This window comes from Phoca vitulina, unplaced genomic scaffold, assembly GCF_004348235.1.
Source record: "Phoca vitulina isolate PV1807 unplaced genomic scaffold, GSC_HSeal_1.0 scaffold22, whole genome shotgun sequence".
Lineage (NCBI taxonomy): Eukaryota > Metazoa > Chordata > Mammalia > Carnivora > Phocidae > Phoca > Phoca vitulina.
In genome coordinates this window covers 38,613,685-38,641,630 of record NW_022589725.1, presented here as the reverse complement: position 1 = coordinate 38,641,630, position 27,946 = coordinate 38,613,685, and the positions used below count along the sequence as shown (strand labels likewise).

The 27,946-nt window shown below is 44.7% G+C and overlaps 1 protein-coding gene across 4 annotated transcripts in view; it reads left to right on the top strand.

Annotated features, from left to right (window-relative positions):
- Positions 1-143: 143 nt before the first annotated feature.
- Positions 144-27,946, top strand: part of TBC1D8 (TBC1 domain family member 8) — a 104,494-nt gene continuing 76,691 nt past the window's right edge. For all 4 annotated transcript variants that reach the window (XM_032419614.1, XM_032419613.1, XM_032419612.1 and 1 more), the window contains exon 1: positions 144-321. In XM_032419614.1, the coding sequence (XP_032275505.1) occupies positions 195-321 (127 nt within the window). In that variant the 5' untranslated portion in view covers positions 144-194. The remainder of the gene's footprint in view (positions 322-27,946) is intronic.

Here is a 27,946-nt window from a genome sequence, read left to right as displayed (position 1 = left end):
GGCGGGGCCTGCGCGGCTGCGCGGGCTGCGAGCGGCTTGCTGCGCCGGCCGCGCTCCCTGGACTCTCCGAGCGCAGGACGCCGGCCGGCTGCGGTCCCCGCCGCAGCCGCTTCCTCCCGAGCGGGCTCGGCCCGGCGCGGCAGGCGGCCGGGGCGATGTGAGCCGGGGCCCGCGGGCGCGGTCGGACCGCTGCGATGTGGCTCAAGCCCGAGGAGGTGCTGCTGAAGAACGCCCTGAAGCTCTGGGTGACTCAGAAGAGCAGCTGCTACTTCATCCTGCAGCGGCGCCGCGGGCACGGCGAGGGGGGCGGCCGCCTCACGGGTAAGGGGCGCGCCGGGGCGGGCGGGCGCAGCGGGCCGGGCCCCGGACCTCGCTCCCCGCCGGGCCCGCGGCCCCCAGCCCGGGGTGCATCGCAGGTGGCGATTTCGTGGGAGACGCCGGGCCAGGACGGCCCTGCCTCGGGCTTGTTTTCCTTTCTTCTGCATTTCTCTTGCAAGCACCCGTCGAGGTTGTGGCAAAAGGGACTTGCAGGCTCGTGCGTTTTTGCGGGCGAGGCAGGTGCCTTCGCTGCCTGGCCCGGTGACCGCATGGAGGCCAGACTTGGCTCAGGAATCGAAGGAGAAACGCCGACTGGAGCGCGAGCCGAGGGGGCAAGGGCCGCCCCGGGAGGAGCGCAGGCCGCGGTGCTGGGCCAGGTGACAGCGGGGTGCGCCCCGGCCGGCCCTGACTCGGCCATCTGGAAGCGCCTGAGGCTCCAGGTGGTGTCTCGGCTGGGGACACACGGCCGGCCCACGGCCCGGCGCTGCTCGGGAGACCCTGGCAAGCCGGGACTGTCGAGTCTGTGGGCAGGGCGGGCCAGGGACCATCTGCGCGCCCGGAGGAGGAACTGAGGCAGTGCGAATCCCAAGCTTATGATCTTAGTAGCAAAACTGAGCAGGTCAGTTACCCCCTCCCCCATTTGTTTCTTCCAAGCAATGATAGGAGGAAAAAACTCAGGCTTGTAAAATTTGTGAAAAACAAAGCATTTTTTCTAAAAGTTACTCTCCAGAGCTCTGTGAACATCAAGCGTTTGGAAAAATTGAGGCTAGCTGGGCCACCTGTTTAAATGGGTCAATGGAAGAACAGTTTATTAGCCTTTTTCATTTGTGTCTAGGGAATCTATATGAAATTTCTAAATTTTGGAATCTGAAATAAAAGAGACCTTAGATCTTTTTCCCCATTACATCCCCCCTTATGCTAGGAATGGGTATGAGACCAAGGCTGGAGAGAGAGGTCAAGAGACTGAGCTTGGGTCCCTAGGCTCACTGTTGGTGACTCCACTGTTTGCTTATTCTGGGGGAAGGTGCTCCTGGAGTCAAGTCTCTAATGGGGAGATGTGATCAATAGACCCTGAAACAGCAGAACTAACTGCAAGGGGAATTACCTTCCTGTACTTGAGACTCGGAAGGTGAGAAAGCTGGCAGTTGGATGCCCCAAGAGGGTGGGCTTCGCTGAGTCTCAAGGAGTGGGTATGACTTGGTGGCATTCTGGATGGAAGGGTGGTAGGGTGGTTGAGGAATCTGGATGAAAGGGGGTAGTGGGGTGACTTACGGTGGTGAGTAGTGGGAACAGGTTGGGCAGCAGGTGGGCCTGCTCTGGGAGCTGCTTTAAGCTCTGAGGGAGGGAGTTACTGTAGGAGGCAGGAGGCCATAGAGGCCTTGGTACGTCCCTGAGCAGCACAGTGGCACTTCATGCCAGAGCTCTTGGGCAGTCGAGGTTGGTGGTGCCCTGTGAGGCCCACCAAAGGCAAAGAGGCCAGAGGAGCGGTTTGTCCCCCCAGTCCTTTAAGGGCAGTGTATCTTAATTTTTGGTATGTTAAGCATAGTACCTGGCCTGTAAATGGTCTCCTTTAGTAGAGGGTGAGGACAGGGTTTGAACATATGGAACGTCTGCCCAGCAAGTGTTTTTATCACTTAATTCACTGCTCGCTGACACTGTGGGGTCTTCTTGTGGCTGCCTTGGGAAAGACTTCAGGGTATTCGACTTCTAGCAAGGGAGACAGGTCCAGACAAGCCGGGCAAAGCCTCAGATACGATGCCTGATAGAGAATGAGGTAAACCTCCCTTCCGGAGAGCCTGGCTTTATTGTCCAGAGTCTATCTGCGATAAACTCAAAATGTTGCAGCCCCCCTCCTTGTTGCATTCCAAAATCAAGGAGGTCACATGTCATCATACCTGTGGCATTGGCCTTTCTTGGTGTATACTTTGGTTTGGGCTTATAGTGAGTTTGCACAGTTTTCTTGTTAAAGGCAATATGATCGACCAGAAAAAAAAAAATACCCCACAAAAAGATGACACTTGGCTTTATTTCTTGGGGACTCAGAACCTCCTGTTGATTGTGAAAGTGTGACCTCTCCTTGGCTGCTGGATTCTTTACCTTCAGGTTTTTAGCTGGGAAGCAACTAACCAGAGCCGTGCTGATTGAGCAACCCAGAGTTACCACATCCACCAATGGGCTGGTCTTAACCCAACCACTTATGAATGTTGTAAAGTCAAGACTGTGTGACACAGAGGGCAGCTTCATGTTGGTGGCGGTTTTCAGAATATGTAGAATTCTAATTTAGCAATTTATTTTAAAGGTTTAAAACTTAAGACTGAGTTTATGAAAATAATGAGGGCTAACATGTATATTCTGACTGGTTCTAGGCATTTGGAGAGAAGCAAGTAGAAATGGTTAAGAGGGGTTGGAAATAAAATGTAAGGGAGTGGTAATGAAGGGTCTTTTTTTTTTATTGTGTTGCTGAATTTGTTATTTGTAGGAGCTTAAACATATGAGATCTCCATTGGCATTTAATCTGACGTGTTTAAAAATTGCCCACCCTCAGAAATAAAAGGTTTTGTTTCATTGAGGATTATAATTAATCTTCCTATTAATACACACTTACACACACCTATATACATTCCGTATATCCATCTCCAGTTTTATTTTCTCCATAGCTCTTTCTCACTTTCTAATATACAATATACTTACTCATTTTGTTGATTGTTTCCCCATGCTGAATTGTCTGTTCTGAGGGTGGGCATTTTACCTATGATGGTGCCTAGCACAGAGTGTATGCTCATTAAACGTTTGTAGGATGAATATGTGGATGAATATATGCGTGAATGATGGATTCTACTTTTCACTTAAAAGCTGGGTGGGAGTGGAGGTCCAGCTTTTCTGACTGAGGCTGAGCTGATCACATGGGACAGGAACATCCCCTCTCTCTTCTGGGCTTCCTGTTTACCTGGCAGTCTGATCACTGTGGAAAGCTGGAGGGAGTGGGTGGGAAACAAAGACCTCTTCTTTCTGTCTTTTTTTGTAGCACCCTTCTTTCACAGGGAAGGATCATGGCCTCAGCTTTTCACGTGGCCTGTTACCACCCCCTAGGACCTGTCTGGGGAAGGAAATCCTGGGCTTGGGGACAGTAGTAGGAGGCAGGGACCTTTTCCTCCAGTTAGAACATGGTGTGGCTGAATATAGCATCATAAAATGTTTCCAAAGCTCCTGGGACAGAAGTGATTTTGCTGCTCTGGAAGGGGGGAAGTCAAGGTATACAAGTATTCACTGGGATACAATCTCCAGCCCTTGGCAGTATTTTTATTATTAACTTTTTTATTTAAATGTAGTTGACACACAATGTTACATTAGTTTCAGTGTATAGGAATATTTCTTAAAAAGTTCAGTGAGCTCTGGGAGAACTGAGTGGGAGAAGTTAGCATTTGGGAGGTGCAGACAGAACACACCATTGCTGTCCTCTCCCCCAGTGTTCCCTGAAGCACTTAAAATGAGCAGCACAAATGTAACTTTAAAGACCGAATGTCACCACCCAGATGGCCCCTCTGAAGGATTTTATTTTTCAGTGTTGTGTGTTCCTGTATAATCTTGCATTTCTTTTCCCAAAGAAGCTGGCGGTTAAAAAATTGTAATTTGAAGAAAATCTTGATGTTTTCTGCTTTTCAGAATGTTTCCCTTCAGCCCCTGTTCCTGTCATTGCATTATAATAGTTAGGGGCTAACAGTTTCCTCAATAGCTAGGGTCATCTGGAGGAAGCAGGGTGTAGTGGAAAATAGGGGCTTTGAGGCAAGATAAGTCTGTTGGTTACAAATCAGGGCAGAGAGACCTCCATTGAGCTAGTTTATTTCGTGTCTTTGAGCCTTAGTTGTAACAGCTTCAAGACAGGGACAATAGTGAAGTTTACTTTAGAGCGTTACAAACTATTTTCCACTGTGGCTGTACCATTTTACATTTCCACCAGCAATGCATACGAGTTCCAATTCAAACAAGGCTTAGAATTAAAACTATATGAGGGGCTTAGCTGCATTTGCCACCTCGTAGGTTTGGAAAAAAAAAAAAGGAGAGTAACAAAGAATTGACTAACGAAAGGGCTTCTTAGAATAAACGTGTTGTAAAGAAGTTTGCATTGTAGTGAAGGATATAGAAAATACTTATCTATTACCTCAGTATGTATGTATGTACTAAAGATTTTATTTGAGAGAGAGAGAGAGAGAGAGCATGTGAGAGCGAGTGAGTGGGAGGAGGCACGGAGGGAGAGGGAGAAGCAAACTCCCTGCGAAGCAGGGACTCAATCCCAGGACCCTGGGATCGTGACTTAACTGACTGAGCCACTCAGGCACCCCTATTACTGCAGTATTTAGTAAGTGTAATTGGAAAGTTAAAAGCAGTTTGTGCTAGCAGGATTTGCTTACAGAGCTTCTTTGAAATCCTTTGTTAAATCCTAGTAAATAAAGGGAACTTCACCTTGGTGTTCTAGGCATTGAGTGTGAGTGACCATGCCCAGAGTTAATTGTCTACTGTCTTTGGAACAGTGTCCCGAACGAAGTGTGGGGGATCTGAAACTGACACCAGGGATTCATGTGGGGTCACTAGCCTTGCTCAGAATGACTCTGTTGAAAGGTTGGAAACTGGTGAAGCCCAGATGTTGCCTTTCTTGGCTAGACCATTCCGTATTGGTTGTAGTCTTGCTCAGGTAGCTGAATTTGTTGGTGGTTTTTTTGCCTGCATGCATGCATTTATTTCTTTATTTATTTAAATTAGGCTCCACACCCAATGTGGGGCTTGAACTCACGACCCTGAGATGAAGAGTCACATGCTCTACCAACTGAGCCAGCCAGGTGCCCCTGAATTTGTTGGTGGATTTAATTTTCACCACCAACAAAACTCTTCGGTTTAACCAGGCAGTCTTTGCATTGTGTAGATCTCCCAGATATTGGCTAAAGAGTCTTATATGCCTTGGTCTTGTTTTCCAGAAGCACAATAAGGAAGAAACACAAATAAAGGAAGTACTTTGATTTTTAGGAGCATAAATTGGAAGATATCTTCCAATACAGATATACAGGTAAAATAACTGGTACATTTTTAAGGGCTGATAAGCCATTAATAAAAGCTTTAGGGTTTCGAACAGTTGCATTTAATGAAAGCATAATAAGGGCACTGTAATTAGGTAATCAAACAAGGCAGGGACTGTGTCCCTCAAGGAATAATGTGAGGTACAAATGTGTGGGTGGTGCACTAGCAGAGGCCAGCCATTTCAGCCTAATTGGAACCCTTTAGGAAGAGCTGAAAATGATTGAGAGGCTTGTAGCTTTTAAAGAATTCATTTATTAGCTGTGAAGGGATAGAATTTTATGATCTCGACTCTCTATTCTGGCAGCACTGGTTAGAGGAGGAATTTATTTTAAATGAAAGTAGTAAATCTGATCATATTTTCAGGACAGATTTTCCCCCTAATTTTAAAAACTTTAATCATCTGTATTGAAATCAGCCCTGAGCAAATTTTAACAGCTGCTTGGGTGTTTCATGAGCTATCCTGTACCACGTCTCAGGCTCTTTCTCCTTCGCTTTCTCCTTGTAAGCACAGACCCTCCAGCTTGTCAGGTACTTCCCAAGACCTCACCTTGCTGTCCCTTCGGCCTAGGGGTGCCCTCACCTCCCCCTCTGCCTGGCTAATTCTTTTCTCCCTCTCCCACCCTTCAGATCTCAGCCTGAGTCCACTGCCTGGGGATGGTGCACTGGACCCCTCCCTCCTCTGATCCAATCTTCTACGACCCCCTCTGCTTTTCCTTTATAGCGCTCACACTGTGCCATGATGTGGCCCTTTGTGGCTTTATCACTTTCTAGGGAACCAGACCATGAGCTTCAGGACGGAGTGGTGAGGTGGTCCCTCACCACTATGCCTCCAGCACTGGAACAGTTTCTGTTGCTAGAGCACTCAATAAAAACTTAGTGAATACATGGATGTCCAAGTAGAATTGATAGGGGTGAGCCTTTGAGGCTGAGAAATGTTTTGTATCATTCTGGAAATGGGAATTATGCAAAAAACTGGAAATAATACAGAGTGTTGTCATTGCTTTTTCTCACGCCTACACTGCGTGCCTGTAAGGACTAGCGGTAGTTTGTCAGCTGCACCAGCCCAGCTGTTAGAACTGCCCGTTGGTAACCTTTATGTAAATGATCCTCTACAGACCCAGAATGATTTCCCTAGTCCATCACCAGCCAGCTGACACAGCTCTACGAAGTTGAGTCATTAATATTCTTAAACATTTGGTGGGTCTGTCGTTCCACCAGATTTTATTTTTCTGCTTCCTGCTTTTCACTTTAAAAAAAGGAAGGAAAAATCAACAGCCAAATCAACAGCCCCAAAGAAACTCTCCTTAGGAAAGGGTACTGTCTTCTGTGGTTGGTTTTATTGTGAACAAGTAGTTCCTGATAGAGAAGGGAAATTAAAAAACAGTAAATAGGATTGCAGTTTGCCTGAAGCTTTAAAATAGGAAATCTTCTATGTGCATAGGAGGATGTAATATAAATATAAAGTATAAGTAATACTTATCACCTGTTACTAAGAAATAGAATATTTAAGTGTTTAAGAGATCTCTTGTGTGTTTTTCTGATTACATTCCCCTCCCTAATCAATACATTGTTTTGTGCGCTTTTATAACTTTATACAAAAGGAATAATACCTTATTTTTTTGAAGCTTGTTTTTCCATATCCCAGTTATATTTATAGATTTATATATATATACATATACATATATATATTTATGTTTCTCTAACATTGAACCATATTGATGTGTGTAGCCACATTCATTCATTTTTGCTCATGGGTAGTAATCCACTCATTCTCTTGTCAGTTGATATTTGGGTTTCTAGTTCTTTTTTTTAAATTACAAATAATGCTGTTATGAACATTCTTGTATAATGTTCATATGTGTGAAAGTTTCTCCAGAGAATATACCTGTAAGTGAACTTGTTGGGTATGTCAGCCAGAATGGGCTAGGTTACTGTGGTAACAAACACCCCAAACATCTCTGTGGACCCACATTAGTTTATTTCTCCCTCATGGTATATATCCAGTGTGGGTCCCCAGGGTTCTCTTGTGTAGGCACTCAAATATGGGCTAATGGAGGCTCCATTCCTAATGTTCCCATGGTTACATGGTAAGGGGGGGAAGCAGTTTGATGAATCTCATGCTGGTTTTTAGAGCTTGCACCTGGAAGTGACACCTATCCCTTCTATTAACTTTATTTATTTACTCACCACCCTGAGCTCAAGAGTCACATGCTCTACCGACTGAGCCAGCCAGGTGCCCCTGTCACTCTATATTGGCCGAAGCAAGTCACATGGCTCTGTGACCTCAAAGGCGTGGGGAAGTGTCTTTTTTTTTTTTTTTTAATTTTCTTTATTCATAAGAGACAGAGAGAGATGGAGGCAGAGGGAGAGGGAGAAGCAGGCTCCCCATGGAGCAGGTGGCCCATGCGGGGCTTGATCCCAGGACCCCGGGATCACGACCTGAGCCGAAGGCAGACCCTCAACCAATTGAGCCATGCATGCACCCCGGGAAGTGTGTCTTTCTTAATTTAGGAGCTGTGTGTGTGTGTGTGGGTGTGTGTATTTGTGTACATGCACATGTGTCTATGTGTTCTGTATTCTTTTCGAAGTATTAAAAAATTTCTCTGTGACTGGACTTTTCATTTTCGTTTTTATTATCTTCTTGAAGAACCAACATTCTTAATTTTCATGCAGTGTACAACCTTTTCCCGCAAGAGCTTATACTTTCTGTTACTTTTTAAAAAAGAAGTCCTTAAAAGCGAATCTCTAGGGTGATGATGAAGGGGAATCCTGAGATAACAGCTGAGAGACTTCTCGGTCCAGATTGGAGCGGGGCAGAAGGCTGCAGGAAAGCTCCGAGAAGAAAAATGGGTAGAGCACCTAACTTTCTTGCACATGCTGAAGGGAGGTCTGTATACTAGAGAGGAATTGTGAGTAAGTTGTTATTTTTATTTATTTCTCTTAGAGAGAGTTTGCATGAGGTCGGGGGAGGGGCAGAGGGAGAGGTTAAGCAGGTTCCATCCTCAGTGTGGAGCCAGACTCTGGGCTCCCTCTCACAACTCTGAGATCATGACCTTAGCCGAAATCAAGAGTGGGATGCTTAACTGACTGAGCCACCAGGCATCCCTTGGGTAAATTATTGATACATAAAAAGCTAAATCAGTCAAGAATTCTGGGGCAATTGTGAACTCCAGGGAAAATCAAAAGTTGTATAGGTTAGGACAGGTTTCATAGTTTTACTGCAAAGCTCAGCTCTCAATAATGTTTACATAGTTATAATAATGTAAATATTGACTAGTGATCTAACCAAGCCTAAGTGAGGTGTGAGTGCTAGGTGGTGGTGGTCAATGAAAAGGAACCAAACCTTCTACTTCTGAAAGCTGTCAGTGAGTGCCTCAACTAAAAATTCAAGAGATAGTAATACAGACATATTCTTCAGAGATGCAAAGGTAAATGCAAAAAGAATCAGTTAAGAATTGGAGGTGGTTGCTTGTGGGGAGGTGGGAAGTGAGAGTAGGGAGGGGTGAGGGGGCTGTTGTGTTTCTCACCAAACCTTGTAGAATTATATGTTTCTTTACATGCACATATAAATTGGATAAAATGTAGACTGAATCTAAAATTTGGGAGAGCTTGGCATTTTTTCTGGTTACCAGCTCTGTATGAGTAATGGGGATAAGGAGAGAGGCATTGAAGCATTGTTGCATTCTTGCCTCATGGACCATGATTACTCTTGGATTGCCCATGCCTCAGATATCTGTCCTCTCAGTAAACTATATTTAGCTTTCAAAATGTCTAGCATGTGTGGGGTGTGTCAATTTCACAGAGGCTTAGGAACTATTTTCAGAAATGCATCTAATCTAGTCAGGTACTTTCATTTGAAATTAAAAGATAGCTATTCTGGATTTTTTTTTCCTCTAGAGAGGAAATCAGTTTAGAGTTATAAGTTTTTATCTCTGACCTAGCCTCAGAGATGTGGTTCTGTGACTAACCCATTCCTTTTTTGGGTCTCAGTTTCTTCACCTGCAAAACAATTACTAGTATCATTATTATTATAAGAGTTTTATAATAACAGTGGAAGATTTCATACTTCAGACTGTCGTATTTTCTAGATATGTTTGTAAAATCCATTTAATTATTTGTATTTAGAGAAGAAAAAGCCGAAAGAACATTTCATTCAACAATGCCAGGCCCTGTATTCTCATGAAGCTTATCACCTAGAGAAATGGGGAAAACTAGTAGTGGTGGTAGGGTGATAATTAAACCACGAAATACAGAATTATAAATGGTGGTAAGTGCACGGGAGGTGGGGGCAATGAGAGGGAATAACAGGGGAGCTAATTTAGGGTGGGGTGTCAGGGAGCATTTCTCTGAGGACCTGTGATCTCAGCTAAGACCCGCAGGGTATGTAGGATGGTGTTAGGTGGGTAAAACATGGAGGAAAGACGCTCTGAGCAGAGGGAACAGCCTGTGTAAGAGTTCTGTGGCCTCTGAGAAGCTGTCTGGGCAAGTTCAGTTTGATGTGCTTATGAGCTGTCTAGAAAGGCTTGTAGGGGGAGGAAAACACAGAGGGGACTGGGGAGTGGTCAGGAGAATGGGAGGAAATGAGCGGAGTGTATTTCCCAGAAGTCAAGAGAAAAGTGTATTCAAGAAGGAGGGAGGGAAGCAGGATGGACTCTGCAGTATGGTATGGAAAGGCTTGTGGGACATTGACACCCTCAGTGGGAGCAGTTTGGGTGCAGGTAGGTGGAATGTAGGAGTGGAAGGCTGGGGAGGAAATAAGCATGCATGTGGAGGCAGCTTTATCAAGGTGGGATTTGGTGGGTTTTTGGTTGTTATTACAAACTTATTATTTGTCAGCAAATGGTAGAGGGTCTGTTGAAAGCTGCATCTGTAGTGTGAACTTGGGGAGGGGCTGCTGGGCCTTGAAGTGGGCAATGGCTAGGATTCGGATAGGTCAGCAAAATAGGTAAGGCAGCTAGGTGAGCAGGACCTCAAGAGACAATTCTCAAGGAAGTTTGGTTTGGAAATAAGGTTAAGTACTCAGTACTGGGGGAAAAAATTACCTCAAAGAATCTGTAACTGACCACCAAAAGGATGAACTAACTTAAATGGATCCCAAGGATGTTGGCTTAGCACTGGACAGTGGTTGTGTCACCAGCCGAAAGAGATTCTTTGAGGAAACCATGGCAACTTAAAAATTGATTGTTACTTGCTTGGCATTTGGTGCTGCGTTGAGGTGCCTGCGTGTGGTGCTTTGAACCATCTTGTTTGGAGTTTTCACTATTAAATAGTCTTTTGTTTTCAATAATGATATCAGGATTCAAACAATAGAATTTATTTCTAGAAGGAAAATACAGATTAAATATTGTTTCAGTAAATTACAAAGATTGACCAGGAAGTTTGATATCCTGAATAATTGAGTCCATTCAACAGAGTTTTAAATAAATTCGTGGCCCAATGTTTGGGATATAGGGATGTTTTAATAAGGAAATGTGTTAGCATTCTTAAAATAGGATTGTCCTAGGGGCACCTGGGTGGCTCAGTGGTTAAGTGTCTGCCTCTTGGCTCAGGTCATGATCTCAGGGTCTTGTGATAGAGCCCTGGGTCAGGCTCTGAGTCTCCTCCCCCCCCTGTGGCCCCCCCCCCCCCCCCCCCCCCCCCCCGCAACCCCATGCTTGTGCTCTCTCTCTCTCAAATAAATAAAATCTTTAAAAAATGGTACTGGCCTAGTGATGAAAGTTTGGAAGGAACCTCTGGATTTTTTCACTTGCGAAGCAGTTATTTGCATGACAAACACAATTTTAAAAGGAAGAAACAGCATAGTTCAACCTCAGGTAGAGATTTGGATATTACACCTACCCTGGGAGCATAGTGAGCTAAAGTTGGATTTTGAGTTTCTGTTATATCGCTATTATAATGAAAAATAAATGTAAAATGTAAGCAAGGCATTAAGATTCCTTTAGGAATGTATAGCTCACAATCTTCCATCTATCAAGGATTCAGTCACAGCAAGGATTTGGCTGGAGAGATTAGGTTTTAGTAAAGCCAAATGTGTGTGTGCGTGTGTGTGTGTGTGCACGGATGCACATTCATGTGTGTTTTTGTTTTAACCTTTAGCTTCCCTTACGTTTATGAGATAAAGGAGAATTTGGACACTCATTCAGGTTTCAAAGTGGACACTGTTTAATCTCAGTATAAAGGAGCTGCCTCATAATGTGGGTATTAGGTTCGAAAATCACGATGAAGAAGAAAAATTGCTTGAAAAATAACCCTTAAAATCATCAGGGCCCCCTTCTTGGTAATCTGTGCATGTTACTAGAGTTCCTGGGAAGTGGGGGCCTCTGTGGAGCTGCGGCCTCCAGCCCCCCAGGGAGCTCACACCAGGGCCCATTCTTCTCGATTGAGGGGTGGTCTATGTGAGCAGTTGTCTTGCTTCTGGCCAGTGCATATGGTTGACTTTGATGAGTTGAACATGAGATGTGTGTTTATTCGTACTGCCGCTTGCTGGTTGAAGTAAAGGACCTGAGCCAGCTTCGCAGCCAGGTGAAGCTAAGAGTGATCACGCTACCCTTGGGCATCGTAATTTGGGAATTGCTATTAGGTGAGGTGGATGGTAGCATTTACTGGAGCTACAGTTCTGATGTCTACTGTTAGATGCTTGCAGTGAAAAAAGGTCTGCACTAAGTGGATGTTGTTTTGTCTTGCAGCCTTTTGCTTATCCTCATTTATCGAAATAAAACATTCAGGTTTGAGGAAAAGGGGTTGGAGAGCCTCTTGAGGAATGGGAAAGTTCTCTTCATTAGGATGTGTATCCCACTGTAAAAGCTGCTTTTCTTGTGTGATTTTTAACTTCCTATATGACCTGGAAAGCCAGATTTGAGTATTCTGTATTTCATAGCCAAAAGTTAAGTTAGAACCATATGATAGTACATTATTTACTTTCTTTGAATTAAAATTTGCAGACACCCTAACTATAGGCAAAGCCAGAAATGTGTTGATGGTGCCTGAAATCTTGGTAAGGTTCAAGACCAGAGTTTCCATAGGTGAGCATCCATTTATACCAGAAGGCGTGTGTGTGGGAGGGAGGGAATGGGGGGAAAGGAGAGGAAAAGAGAGAGGAGGGGTAAGAGGGAGGGAGGGAGAATCTAAGAGAGACTTGAATGATAGATATACTCACAGCAAAAGAGATCATAATTGCAGAAGCTTTGGAAACACAGTCTCTAATATGCTGTGTATGGTATTGCCATATACATTCCTGAAAAGTTGTATTTAGAATCAGAATTGTATAAATTGGATAATTTTCCCGTCACAGCTTCAGAAAGATGTACATTTTAAGTACAGAGCAAATGATTAAAACGTGGAAAAATCTATAAATTTGAAAATCTAGAAATACAAATATTTCAGATGTAAGCATGTTTTTTATTACAAACTAAGAATAACTTGATTATCAAAACTGTCAAAAACCAAAAAAGGGGGATGGGGACCTTTGTCTTCAGAATGTCTGTGGTAAGGGGGTATAGCTCAGTGGTAGAGCATTTGACTGCAGAATGTCTGTGGTAAAAGACAAAAAAGGCTGAGGATTAAAGGAAGCTAGAAACATGGCTGAGTGTAATGCCCAACCCTAGAATGGGTCCTGAACTGGAAGGGGAAACATGCTACCAATGTGCTGTCGGGTCAGTGACGGAACTGGGGTACAAATGGCATGTGTTACACTTAGTGAGGTTGATAACGACGCTGTTTTGTAAGAGGATGCCCCTCCCTATTCATGGGACTAGGTCTCCCTTCAAATGATTCAGAAAAAAAAATGGGTGTGATTATATGGTATATTATATCCTATCATATCAAGAGAAAGAGCAAATAATACAGCAAATGGGGTACGCTGTTAACAGTAGGCAAATCTGTTTCAAAGCGAAAGGTATATGAGTGTTCTTTGTCCTGTTTTAATTCCTGAAGCTATTCTATGAGCTTGAAGTTATTTCCAAATAAAAAGATAAGTAACTTTAAATGTGAAGCACTTGTCCACTTTGATAGAGGTATTTTTAGGCTATAATAACAAAATATAAAATATACCTATAACTTTAAAAAAAACCCCTTTGGGAAATTTCTGCAGGAAAAAAATAACTTTACTGTGAGTGAACTAAGCATCCTCTGCTTTTCTCATTGAAACAACCATTTTGTAACCTTTTTTTTTTTTTTTTAGAGATAGCATGAGCGGGGGTGGGGAGGGACAGAAAGAAGGAGGGAGAGAATGTCAGGCAGGCCCCACGCTCAGTGCAGAGCCCGAGGTAGGGTTTGGTCCCATGCACACGAGATCATGACCTGAGCCACAATCAAGAGTCAAGACGCCTAACCGACTGAGCTACCTAGGTTCCCCATGTAACCTGCTTTTTAAAGAGTTGAGGTTTCTTGTGGTCTCAGGTGCCATGTGCAGCAGGGCAGGTGGTGGGTATAGATATTCCTCACCTGCCCCAAATTGTAAGTGACTTTGATACATCATGTATATATGTTACAGTGTTAGGTTAGGCCTTCATTGTGGTCAATAAACAGTTGAATTTTAAAAGAATGAAAAGCTAGGAAAACAGACCGATTCAGCAAGTATTTACTGTGTGCGTCTGTGTGCCTAGCTCTTTTCCAGGCAGTGAACAAAACAGAGTCTGGCCCTCAGGGAACTTACTCTACTACAGTAATTAATCTAGAGTGACTCTATTCTAGTAATTGCTTCTCTAGTAGTTAACCTAGGACTAGAATTCTCAAGTGTGCACTGCAGGTCCCCTTAAAAATGTCAGCCTCATTTTAAACTTCCTTCATTAAAACATTTTGTGTTGTCTTTACCCCACTATAAAAGATTGGTTTTTGTGGTCCTTGCTCTTAAAAATGCAACTGTTTAGTCAAGTAAGTTAGGGCCCTTGAGCCCTATATTTTCGGTTCCTGCCGGTCTTAGGGACACTGTCTGTGAGCCCTGTGGCAGGGCCAGAAGAACTGAAGCAACTTCTGGCCCCTTGAAGTCTTTCTGACCCCTTTTCTTCATCAGGGACCAAGGCAGCACAGCTTGGCTCGGGGCCCTTCCGGGCTCTGCCTTGGGGTATGGACGCTGGCCACAGCCTCAGCCCAGTTGGCTTGTGCGGTGCTTCTGGGTGCCCCTGCTCCCTTTCCCTCTCTGTGAAGCTACTCAGCAGCCGTCTGTAGGTGACTGGAATGAAGTGGACTCATTTTCCTATTTAAAAATAACCTCAGCAGCTGTGGGTTCAAGTCTGCCAGTCACGAGGATGATCTCCATGCCACTGCTGGGACTCCCAGTTGTCATGCCTCTGGGGGTGACAGCAGGGTGAATGTTGGAGCTGGGGTTTTGGAGACCAGCCATATTCCTTCTTTTACAGATGGGGAGCCTGACTGATCGGAGGCAGTGATGCTCTTGCTCTGTTTTCACTTAAGATTGAGTTTCACCCTTTTCAGAAAGGTGAAGGGACTCCTGAAACAGGAGTTCCCATGGCTTCATCCCCCAGTCCAGTTTAGTTCCTCCAGACCTGCTCCCCCTCATCTTGTGCTGGGCTGGTGTCTGTCGAGACCCTGTTTTATTTTGTTTTTAAAAGGCATTAAGTAACAAATTTTTTAAAATATAGAACAGAAAACTTACTATTTTAACCATTTTTAAAAAAGATTTACCTATTTATTTTTTGAGAGAGGGCGCATGCGCGCATGCACGCACGTGCACACGTGTGGGGGGATTGGGAGAGGGGCAGAGGGAGAGGGAGAGAGTGAATCTCAAGCAGACTTCCTGCTGAGGGCAGAGGCTAACACTGGGTTCCATCTCACGACCCCAGTGAAATTAGGAGTCAGAAGCCCAACCAACTGAGCCACCCAGATGCACCCCATTTTAACCATTTTCTAAAAAAGATTTTATTCATTTATTTATTTGAGAGAGAGAGCATGAGAGTGCATGCATGTGAGTGCAGGGGGAGGGGCAGAGGAAGAGGGACAAGCAGACTCTCTGCTGAGTGCAGGGTCCAACACAGGGCTCCGTCTTCTTACCCTGAAGTCATGACCTGAGCTGAAGGAAGTCAAGAGTTGGATGCTTCACTCTTGAAGACTCAGCCACCCAGGTGCCCCCATTTTAACCATTTTTAAGTGTACAGTGAAGTGGCTGTAAGTACATTGACATTATTATATAACCATCACCACCATCCATCTCCAGAACTTTTTCATCTTCCCAAACTGGAACTCTGTCTCACAACCTCCCCATTCTCCCCTCCTCCCAGCCCCTGGCCACCCCCATTCTACTTTCTGTCTCTATGAGTTTGACTACTCTAGGTCCCTCATATAAGTGGAATCATACAGTATTTGTCTTTTTGTGACCGGCTTATCTCAGCATAATGTCTTTGGGGTTCATCCATGTTGTAGCCTGTGTCAGAACTTCCTTCTTTTTTAAGGCTGAATAAAATTCCATTGCATGTATATACCACATTTTGCCTGACTAGTCGTCTCTTGATAGACACTGAATTGCTTCTACCTTTTGGCTATTGTGAATAATGCGGCTATGAACATAGGTGTGCAAGTATCTATTCAAGTCTCTGCCTTCAGTTCTTTTGGATATATACCTAGAAGTGGGATTGTGGGATTGTACAGGAATTCTATATTTAATTTTTGAGGAGACTCTTGATTTTTGCATCTGCTTCTCAGTTTCTTCTGGCCTCTGTGGACTTGACTGAATGGCTAGGACTGTACTCAGTTTGCTGGGGCTGTGGCTCTGGTCCTAGGTCCCCAGCTTCTTGAATACGCTCAGCCTAGCTCTTGAGACCTTTTTCTCTTCCTATTAGAGTTGAGTGGAGAATTGAAGAGAAGAACTGAAGCTTGTTCAGAGGTGCATTGCAATTCATTAAAAAACAAAACAAAACTAGAATTTGAGTTGGGCATTTTCAGGTTTACTGTTGTTTGTTTTGGATTTCATATGTTTGTTTTTCAGAGTTAAGATACGGAGTGGAGTGCTTAAGGTGAATTTAGTTTTGGTGGATTTTTCTACCATGTTATCAATTACATCTTTATATAGTTTTCTTTAAGTGTTGTTGGGGAAAAGGATGGGACTATCAGGAGGTAGAAAAGGAGAGAGATCTTGTTCTTCTGACTTGTATGACCTTGGGCCTTAGTTTCCTCTTCTGTAAAATGGAGCTAATACTACTAATACAAATTTTGTAATTATGATAGTAATTAGCAAAAAAAAAATGGATCTGAAGTACTAGGATGGTGCTTGATAGCCACAGTGCTTAGTTAATATTAGTCTATCCTTCCCCTCGTTATCCTGGAATAATTGGAAGTTGTAGATGAGGGTATGTGGTGGTCTTCACTTTTGAAGGGTGAAACAGAATCAGTGGGAAGAGCCTGGGATAGGACTCAGGAGCTGGGCTCCAGTCTCACATATGCAGTAAATTCCTGGTGCTGTGTGATCCCTGAGACATCTGCCCAACCTTCTTGAGGCTCAGATTCCTCACCTGTCAAATAAGCACGCTGGTCCCTCTCATCTCTGTAGTTCCTTGTGGCTCTAAAAGGTCAGCGATTTCAAAGCATTCTGTTTGTGTCTAGTTGTTGTCGTCGTCTTTTTTAAATTGAGATAGAATTGACATATAACATGATATTAGTTTTAGGTATACAGCCTAATGGCTTAATATATGTATATATCCTGAAATGATCACCACAATAAGTCTAGTTAACATCCATCACTGTACCTAGTTATAAATTTATTTTTCTTGTGATAGAACTTTTAAGATTAGAGTCCTTCTAATCTTAGAGAGGAGAGGAAGCAAAGGGAAGGAGGAGAAAGTAGAAGGGGCTGTGGATATAATTTTCACTTGCTCAGAAATAGTGACGCTGTCTCCAGAGAATTAGATAGGAAAGCTCTCTTGCTCTGCCCACCTCAAGACTTGGTCACTGTCTAAAATTGACCTTGTCTTTCTTTATTACTTACAGTTGTCAGTCTTTGTTTTCTCCAAGAAAGAACAGCCAAGTTGTAATGCCTTTTTCTTCCAAACTTCCTATTTTTTTAAAAAAAATTATTGCTTATTACTCTGCAATAATAATGCAGCATTTTTGCATATTGTATTTTACTTTTCATAGTGTTTTCATCTACTTTATCTCATTTAATCTGTACATGAAGACTTGTCTAGGCCACTTGGTGTCCTCATTTTGCAAACTGAGGCTATTATAGCCATCTGAATTGTCAAACTATTGTTAGCAGAGCCCTGGCACTTTTTCTTTCTATAAAGCTGATCAGTCAGCAACACTCAACAAGTATTTATGGAAAGTCCATATGTGCACAGTAGAGATGCTTGTGGTAGACAGTTCTTACCTTCAAGACATTATAACCTAATAGAATCTAAAGGGGAAGAAGAGGGAGTTCAAATTTGTTACCTGTAATTAATTAACTACTGTAATTAGTTAATGCCAGCAATTAAAATGTCTGATGGATGAAGAAAGAGTTGCAAACTCAAATGAGGTTTTGGGATATCTCTGAATTTAACGTATGCATTTTGGTTACTCTGCCTGACTTTGGTATTAGGGAAAGGTGACTTTTTTTTTTTTAATTAAAAGAAAAAATTTTAAAAAGATTTTATGTATTTATTTGACAGTGAGAGAGAGAGAGAGCCCAAGCAGGGGAGTGGCAGGGAGAGGGAGAAGCAGACTCCCTGCTGAGCAGGGAGCCCGATGCGGGGCTCGATCCCAGGACCCTGGGATCATGACCTGAGCCGAAGGCAGATGCTGAACTGACTGAGCCACCCAGGTGCCCCAAGAAAAAAATTTTTTTAGGTGACAGTTTTTATACAATACCTTTAGATATCCCTAAACCTCTGGACTCCATATCATGGTGCTACATCATAAAAGAGGCTCTACCTCATATCTTCAAGCTAGTTCACACTATTATTAGGTGTAAAAAGATAGGAAACATTGCCTGACATGATTTATTTCTGATCTTGAGGGCTTGTGGTTTTGGTTGCTTTTTTCAGAGGATTACTGGAAGTAAAGGCAGGACTTTTTTGAAACACAAATAAGGATTTTTAAAATAAATGAAATTCTTTTTTAAGGTTTTATTTATTTGTTTATTTATTTATTTATTTGACAGAGAGAGCACAAGCAGGGGGAGCAACAGAGGGAGAGGGAGAAGCAGGCTCCCTGCTGAGCAGGGAGCCGGATGTGGGGCTCAATCCCAGGACCATGGGATCATGACCTGAGCCAAAGGCGGATGCTTAACCGACTGAGCCACCCAGGTGCCCCAAAATAAATGAAATTCTAATAGATTAGAATCTGCCTTGCTTTGTCAAAATACAACTTCTGCAAGGAAGCTTTTTTTAAAAAATCTATTTTCTCGGGCGCCTGGGTGGCTCAGTTGGTTAAGCGACTGCCTTCGGCTCAGGTCATGATCCTGGAGTCCCGGGATCGAGTCCCACATCGGGCTCCCTGCTCAGCGGGGAGTCTGCTTCTCTCTCTGACCCTCCTCCCTCTCATGCTCTCTGTCTCTCATTCTCTCCCTCGCAAATAAATAAAATCTTAAAAAAAAAAAAAAAATTTAAAAAAAATCTATTTTCTCAAGTTGCTGTCTTTGCAGGAGCTTCATAAATCTGTAAAAATACTGTTATTCTGGTCTGGGTACCTAAGACATGGAAAATGGGATATTTCCTACAATTTTTTTTTAACTGCTCATTTTGTCTACTCTTGAGAGGGAGTGGCTGTGAATAGCAGGTTCAGGAATGCGGGAGTCTGTTTTCAGAATCTGAACCCTGGCCCCGGGCGCCCCGCGGGCTCCAGAGGTGCCGTGTTGCCGACTGCGCTTGTTGGCTGTTGGACAGAGGAGTGGCCGGAAGGCTGCTTGATTGTTTGGATGATGAATGCATCTGTCATGGGAGACCACTTGTTTTTTAAACAGGCATAAAAATATCATTTGCTCAGAGGAAATTAATTCACACACAAATGTCATGAATGTGTTCCTTGGTGATCTGTATTGTTTATCTGTGAGATAGTTTGTGTATTAAAGAGCTTGGCTCAGTTGACAAGGTGCGGGCTCTGAATCTCTGCTCACAAGCCCATTTAGGGGAGTACTTGTCCTGCCCTGCTGTGGGGGGGGGGGTAAGTCCCGCCACGTCTCCAAACGCTTTGAAGAAGAATTTTGCCTGCTTGGCCTTTCGTGACTCTCTGATTGTAGGAATTTTTTTTTTTTTCCCCCAGCTTCCTAAGTAATAATCTGCAAGTACTACTGGCAGCTGGTCGACCTGGGCTGTGTACCAAAAAAAAAAAAAAGACCACATCCTCAAATTCAGTCTTACTTTTAGTGAATTCTCTTGGGGAATAACCCTTACTCACCTTCTGTCAGCTGAGAGTTTACTTAAAGCCCTTGGCAATCTATTCTCTCCCCTTCAGCCAACTGAATATATATGTTGAATTATCATGAAGTTTTCCTTAAATTTGAAGAGTTGTGTTTTAGTGTGAGTCTTCTGGATTTGGGGAATAGAAATCTGGTAGTTTTTAAATCTTGGTTAGCCTGCAAACAACCCTTTTGGGACTCTATAGCAATTATTTTTAGGGAATTTGAAAGCATTTCTCATAGAGCCTTGGAATATCAAATGCACTTTTCTTGGACCCAACAGCACTTTATATGCTGCATTTATGTAATGACGGAAGTACTTTCTTAAATGTATGTAAAGAAAGGAAAAAAGGTTTGAGTTATTCTTCTATTGTTGGAGATTACTTTACAGTGAATCCTCTGCCTCCTCTCTCTTGCTGGTTCTGGCAGCCTCTGACCATGTGTTTGTAAGGTGCTGTGTGGAGATGGGGCCGGTGGCCGTGGGAGAAATGTGTTCTCTGGCCTGCAGAGAATTCCATGAGCACTTCGCCGAATCTAAACAACTAGTTGTCTATTAAAGTAACGAATCCTCCTCTCATTTATAAGGTAAACTTGTAGCAATGACACGGTAACACCAGACAGGAAGGTTAAAATGGTCTCTCTTAGGAGAAGTGGTTAGAATGACAGCATGAAAGAAAAAAAGCTCAAAAACACAAAACTCACAGATTGTGAAGGGACAGGTTTGAGAACGAGGTGTATACCTTCCCCCTGGCCTTGCGCATTGGTTTTGGAGCATGCTTGAGATGCTTCCTACATCTAGAGCGGTGGATCCCAGGTGGTTCAGAATCGTGCCCACTGTGAATCCTGCCAGATTGTAGCTCAGCTCCTTAGCAACGGTTGCAGCCCATCAGGGCTGTGGTGTCACACCGTCTCTTGGCTCTCACACCTTTGGCTGGTGTGCCCTTTGCACTTCTGTCAATGTCTGACTTTCCTGCTCCGTTTCATGTGTTTGCAAGGCCTTGACCTCCTGTGTTCTGGTGACACAGGTGCAGCTTGCCGTCCTGCTGTGCCTCTCACCTTTCGTCTGCTAGAGCTCACATACCCACATTACACTGCTGCTGGGCCTGATGTTTTGTCCGACACACACCACGGTGCAAGTCTGTAGTCCTGGCTGTGGCAAAAAAAAAAAAAAAAACCCCCCACATTTCACACTCTGACCAACATTTGGCACCACTGTGAAGGGCTTGCAGCATGCTGACGTGAGGTGTGCCCTGGTGAGAACACCGGTGCACCGAGCTTCCAAATTTGGGGGTAATGTTTTGTTTTAAGAAGTTATTTTAATTTAATTTAAATTTATTTTATTTTAAAGATTTATTTATTTGAGAGAGAGAGCACACAGAGGGAGAGGGAGAAGCAGACTCCCTGCTGAGAGGGGAGCACGATGTGGGGCTCGATCCCAGGACTGAAGGCAGACGCTTGACCTGACTGAGCCACCCAGGCACCCCTAAAAAAATTATTTTAAAGCCTTTAAAGATTATTTCTGGTCATAATTTCATTCTTTAAATTAGAAAAGAAAACATTAAAAACATTCTGTAGTGATGCTTTCTCCCACTATCTTATAAATAAATGCTACTTGTAGAAAATTGGAAAAAAATAGGGGAAAAAAAGAGAAAACCCAAAATCCCACAGTTAACTTTTTTGAATTGATTTTCTAGCTTTATCCGTGAATTTCGTTTATATAATTGCACTCATAGGGATATGCAGTTTCGTATCTTGTTTTTTTACTTCACAGAATAATAGCACTAGAAGATGTGTCACAACATATTTTGTGTGTTTGTGTGATTTACTCAGCCTCCCTCCGGACACCTACTTCCTGCCCCTGCCCCTGCCCCTGCCACGCCACCCCACCCCACCCAGGCTGCCTGAGGGATGTCAGCGCAGTGGGCTTGCTCAGGTCCATCTGTGAACGGGACCCTTGTGTTTTGGATGAGGAACTTAAGACTGGGGAGGTGGCCTGTGTCACTCCCAGCATCTTAACTTCTGTTGACACTTAGTACTACACCGTGCCAAGCTGTTAAAACAATGACTTGCTCACGGTCACCTGGTTAGTGAATAAGTAACACTCTGTTCTTCCACATCATGGCCCTCTCGCAGGGGATGGTTCAGAGGCCTGTGTGCATTCTTCCCAAGGGCGAGTGCTTAAAAAATATGTAGGTATTGATGAATTGGGCCCCTGTTCTAGTTGGATGGTCCTCAGCACACATGCTACCTGTCGCTAGGATTGTTTTCCCCATCTTTTAGGATGTGGGTGATGATTGTAGCTCGTAATCATTCCCTCTGATCATCTCCTTGGTGGTGTCGAGAGCTCACATTGCTCCCAGCGACTGGATTTCGTGAGTAGTCCTGCAGGAGACAGTACGCCATGCCAGGACGGTAGTCATGCTTACTTACTCCATGTTTTCTCCCTAGCTTTTCTTGTGGGATATGGAATTCACTCCTGAACAGACAGCCTACATTTTGCTTGGTTGAATGAAAGAGTCAAGCAATTGCAGAAATTCAGCCTGGCTCCTGCTGGCCCAAGTGGTGTAGCGGACATGTTGGTGGTAGGTGCCAGGGACGGACTCCTTTCAGACCCTTCTCTTCCTAAGGATCTGGGAGTGTAGGTGTTGCTCCCTAGGGGCTCTCGCTGGGTTCGGGGATCTCTGTGATGGCATGGGGTGTGTGTGTGGATGTTTCCTGAGGAAACCTTCTTTCCCCTTCGGTGAAGTGACTGCCCAGGGCTACGCCTGCCTGCCTTTCAAGGATTCCTCATTTAGCAAGTAGCCTGCTAGTGCCAGCGCCCATGTTGCCCTTCTGTTCTCCATGCTGGGAACATGAGTTGGTCTGCTCAGAAGCACAGGCTGTTAGGGGCACCTGCGTGGCTCAGTCAGTTAATCGTCTGACTTTGGCTCAGGTCGTGATCTTGGGGTCCTGGGTTTGAGCCCCGCATTGGGCTCACCACTCAGCGGGGAGTCTGCTTCTTCTGCCCCTCACCCCACTCATACACACGCACGCACTCTCTCTCAAATGGATAAATAAAATCTTAAAAAAAAAAAAAAAGCGTAGGCTGTTAGTCTAAGCATAGGAGGTAAAAGATGCTAGTTTGGGGACATCTTCCCTGTATATGAATCCTGACTCCTCCCCCACGTCATTTGCTGCGTGACCTTGTACCAGCTACATAATCTTTCTGAGCCTTAGGGGTAAAACCATGCCCACCTTTAGCATAAGGAGTCGTTTTTTCTTATTTAATGTTTTCTTAATATTTTTAGAGAGAGAGCGTGTATTGGGAGGGGGAGGGGCAGAGAGAGAGGGAGAATCTTAAGCTGGTTCCACGCTCAGTGTGGAGCCTATTGCAGGGCTCCGCGTGGGGCTTGATCTCACGATCCTGAGATCATGACCTGAGCTGAAATCAAGAGTCCATGCTTAACTGAGCCACCCAGGCGCCCCAGCATAGAGGGTCTTAAACAGAGGTAATGAGTGGGAAGAGCTTGTTGCAGCCCCTGGCACATGCTGTATGTGTGATGGGTGTTAGCTGATGACGGCAGTGATGATATCCACAGCGTGGGGGTGGGGCTGAGGGTGGGGGGCTGAAATGGCTTGTATTCACATAGGCACCGCTGATAACAATGTTATAAAGGCTAGACTGTGGTATTGCTTTGTATTTTTTCAGTAACGCTCTTTGGAATTGTTTTTTTCTGACTTTATTTTTCTTTCCTCTCAAAAGAGCTCCTTGGTGATTTGAGACGCTTTACTGTATTCCGTCAGGGGAGATGGAGATTTGCTCTGTCATAGACTCTCTTAGGTGAAGCTGGTCAGTATTGTCATGTGACTTCTAAGTTCAATATTTCTGGGCTGCTGAATTTCAGAAAGGCTAAGAAGTTAAAACAAAATTAAAAACCCTTCAATGGATTGCTAGCATTTCACTATAATAATAGGGATCAGTGGGGTGCTTGGGTGGCAAAGTCAGCTGAACATCTGACTCTTTTTTTTTTTTAAAGATTTTATTTATTTATTTGAGAGAGAGAGAGCATGAGAGGGGGAGGATCAGAGGGAGAAGCAGACTCCCCGCTGAGCAGGGAGCCCGATGTGGGACTCGAACCCGGGACTCCAGGATCATGACCTGAGCCGGAGGCAGTCGCTTAACCAACTGAGCCACCCAGATGCCCCTGAGCATCTGACTCTTGATTTCAGCTCAGGTCATGAGCTCAGGGTCGTGAAGATTGAGCCCCGTATGGGGCTCCGCATTCCTTGCAGAGTCAGCTTGAGATTCTCTCTCCCTCCCTCTGCCCCTCCCCCCTGCTCGCGAACACACTCTCTTTCTCTCTAAAATAAATAAATAAAATCTTTAAAAAAAATAACAGGTATCAGTTTCTGAGCTGTAAGGCATAGCTGCCTCACTCAGAAGTTCTTCCATGTATACAAGTGTGTGTGTATGTGCACATGCCCTCTGAATGCCTTCTTTCCAAAGACCATATGTCCTTAGCCCATGCCCTGGTAGAGGGCAAGCTTGTGTTAGGGTCACACATGCATCAGCTGTCCACCGTGTCCTTGGGTCTGTCCAGGGGTTTCCTGGGACTTTGTTTCTTATCCAGTGTTTCTGCTGAGATTGGGATTTCTTGCATGGGGCTTCTGTGCTTTTGCATTTAGTTATTTTACTAAGGAGACTGACAGGTGGCTTTCCCCTATAGGTGGACTGGTTTATTATTTTTTTAAAATTGAGATATAATTGATATATAACACTGTAGAAGGTGTACAATGTGCTGATTTAATACGTTTGTAAATTGCAATATGATTACCATTGTAATGTTAGCTAACTCTTCTATCCTGTCACATAATTATTATTTCTTTTTTGTGGTGGGAACTATTAAGATCTAGTCTCTTAGCAACTTTGAAGTTTATAATACAGTATTGTTGACTATAATCACTATGTTGTGCTTTAGCTCTCCAGAAATTGTTAGTTGCATGTGTGTATCCTTAAACAGCTCATTTCCCCACCCTCCAGCCTGTGGTAACCACCAATTTACTCTGTTTTTATGGGTTCAGCTTCTTTTAGATTCTATATGTAAGTGATATCATACAGTGTTTGTCTTTCTCTGCCTTCTCTCTGTTAGCATAATGCCCTCAAGGTCCATCCATTTGCAAATGGTAGGATTTCCTTCTTTCTCTTGGCTGAATAATATTCCATTGTGTGTGTGTGTGTGTGTGTGTGTGTGTGTGTGTATTATTCCGTGTCTTTTATCCATTCATCTGTTGATGGACACTTAGGTTTTTTCCATGTCTTGGCTATTGTAGATTGGTTTATCCTTACCTTCACTTTCTGTTCTCTTTAGCAGCTTCATCAGATAATGAAGGCCCCTGCTTATTGTGCAAATAATAGGCCTGAACCAGTGATTCAGGATCCTGGAGAGTTCTCAGTAGCCTCCACCCCAAGCCACACCACACACCTCTTGCATCTCTGGATTAGGATTTGAAATCTCTCCAGGTGATTCCAGTGCTCAGGCAGGATTGAGAGCCCGTGGAGTCACCCGCGGCTAATCCTGAGATGTACGGGACAGGTGGACAGATGCAGATCAGAGCCTAGGAAGGCCTGTCCCTGAGGGTGTGTGAGGGAGGATTTGCACTGGGAGCAATGGCTGAGAAGGGTTAGGGTGGCCCTCAGCATGTGTGGGTTTTCCTGTCAGCCCTATTTGGTCGGAGGAGCTGGCTTTCCGATGATAGAGCATCCCTGTTGCTGGCCTCTTGCCCCTCCCTCCCCTTGGTGCTGCCTATGGCAGGAGTCAGGGACCCTCCCTGAACCATGGGGACAAGCCCCTGAACAAAGGCACAAGGGAGGCCAGGAGCAGCCAGGAGGACAGGAGACCAGGATTCCACACCAGTCCTTTGCTTACTTGGGTTATTTTGCCTGTTTTATGGAGAGAGACATCTTTGTATACATTGTCTTGTTTTATCTGGTCCTTACTGTGACCAGTGAGGGGGATTATTATCCTCATTTTACAATAAGAAAATTAAGGCTTGAGTGGAATGAGTGATGTGTCAAAACATGGTCGTTGTCCTTTCAGGGACCCCCGCAGAAGAATTGTCTGGATGGAGGCCAGATGGAATGGGTAAAGAAGAAAGGGGGTGGTAAATGTGTTTCACTTTTCTGCAACTTTCAAGGTGAAAGGAGCAAACGGAATCACCAGCTCAAGGGCAAAATAGCAGGGTCAAGAGCCTTAAGGAATCTGGAGAAAGATCCTGGGGTGGTGGTTCTCAGTCAGCCTGCACAGCTGAATCACAGGGGAGCCCAGGCAGCACCCCAGACCAATTACACCAGACTCCGGGGCCCGGCCCAGGCATCAGTATTTTGGAAGCTCCCCTATGCAGCTACTCTGCATTGAAGCCAAAGATTGGAGGGAACATGTGATTGATTGGTTGATTGTTTAGAGAGAGCGAGTGGGGGGTAGGACAGAGGGAGAGGGAGAGAGAGAATCTCAAGCCAACTCCACTCTGATTGCGGAGCCTCACAGGGGGGCTTGATCTCACGACCCTGAGATCATGAACTGAGTCGAAACCAAGAGTCAGATGCTCAACTGACTGAGCCACCCAGGTGCTCTGGGAACACCTGTTTCAGATTCAGAGGGGTCATTAATGCAACTGGGTCCAGGAGGGAAGGAGTCAGGAATATGAATGGGAGGCTTGTGTCTCTTCTGAGGCCAGCTGGAAGGGAGCAACATGGCAGATGGAGACGGGACACGTGGGTGGAGAGGACATGTGGGCTCCTCAGTCTGCCGAGACATAGGGACCAGGGGCTGTTGTGAAGGAATCTGTGAGTAGAGTAGTTTGTACCCACCTTCCTTGCTTCCCCGTCCCTTCAGGCCCATTGGCTGGAGGGGTCTTCATGTGAAGGGGGTACTGCAGGTTTCTGTGGAGTAGAAAAGATTTGGACCAGGGGCTGGAAGATGCACGGCCAGCAGCCCTCCACCCCTCTGCACATGAGACCCCCTGAGGGCACTTAGAAATGCCAAGGCCAGGCCCTAACCAGGGCCATAGGACTGGAGTCTCTGGGCGGGGCCTGGGGGCCTGGCCATGTGCCAGGAGCAGTGAGAGCCCCCTGCCCCTCACATTGAAGTGGGCCCAGTCCTCACCTAAGCATGACTGTGACCAATGGGAACCACGATAACTGTAACTTCGGCCATTTCAGGAACTTCTTCGAATAAGCATTGTGTTTATGTTGATCACGAGGAAGTTATCAGGAGCAGACTCTCCAGCTTCCATGCAGGGGGCTCTCTCCCTTACCTCCCCATACAGGCAAATTCCAAGGTGTTCACTCTTCTAAAGGCTTAAAAAATGTTTTTCCCTCTAAGCAACTGCTGTGGACTTTGAATGAATGGGTGCCTCTTCCCTGAATTTGTCTTTTCGTATGCTTAGATTATTGACAAGCCAGGGCAATAGATAAAATAAATAATGTTAACAATTAGTAAATAGATCTTGGTTATGCAATCCACTTTGGGTCCGGAAAGACGGTCGTACATTGTATGTTGGACGCTCTCTCCCTCTTTGCATGCGTGCACTCGGACCAGTAGGAAGTCTCCCTGAGTGGGGCAGTGCATTAGTTGCCTAGGGCTGTCGTAACAAAGAACCACAAACTGGGTTGCTTAAAACAACAGAACAATAGTTCTGGGGTCTGGAAGCTCTAAATCAGGAAGTTAGTGGGCCATGCTCCCTGACGCCCGTAGGAGAATCCTTTCTTGCCTCTTCCTTGCTTCTGGTGATGGCTGAAAGTCTTTGAGATTCCTTGCAGCCGGACAGCTCTAATCTCTGCCTTCAGTGTCACATGGAATTCTCCCTGAGTGTCTTCTCATGTGGACACTAGTCAGATTAGCCCAGTATGACCTCATTTTAATAATGACACCTGCAAAGACCCAATTTCCAAGTCAGGTCACATCGTGAGGACCTGGGGGTTAGGATTTCAGCATCTTCTGTGGGAGGACACCACTCAGTCTGTAACAGGTGCTCTGCATGTGTTTCAAGAACCATGCAGACCTCACTGGACATAGGAGGAAACAGAGTGACGGAAGTGAGGACACTTATCTAAGCCACACAGCTAGTAAGGGACAGAGTCGGGATTTGAACCCAGGACTTTGTGACTCCTGAATATATGGGTTCTCTAGTTTAGATCAACTGAGTGTTCTTTGGGGCTTCCTGTGGAATGGAGTCCATGAGTCTTCTGGGTCTTCT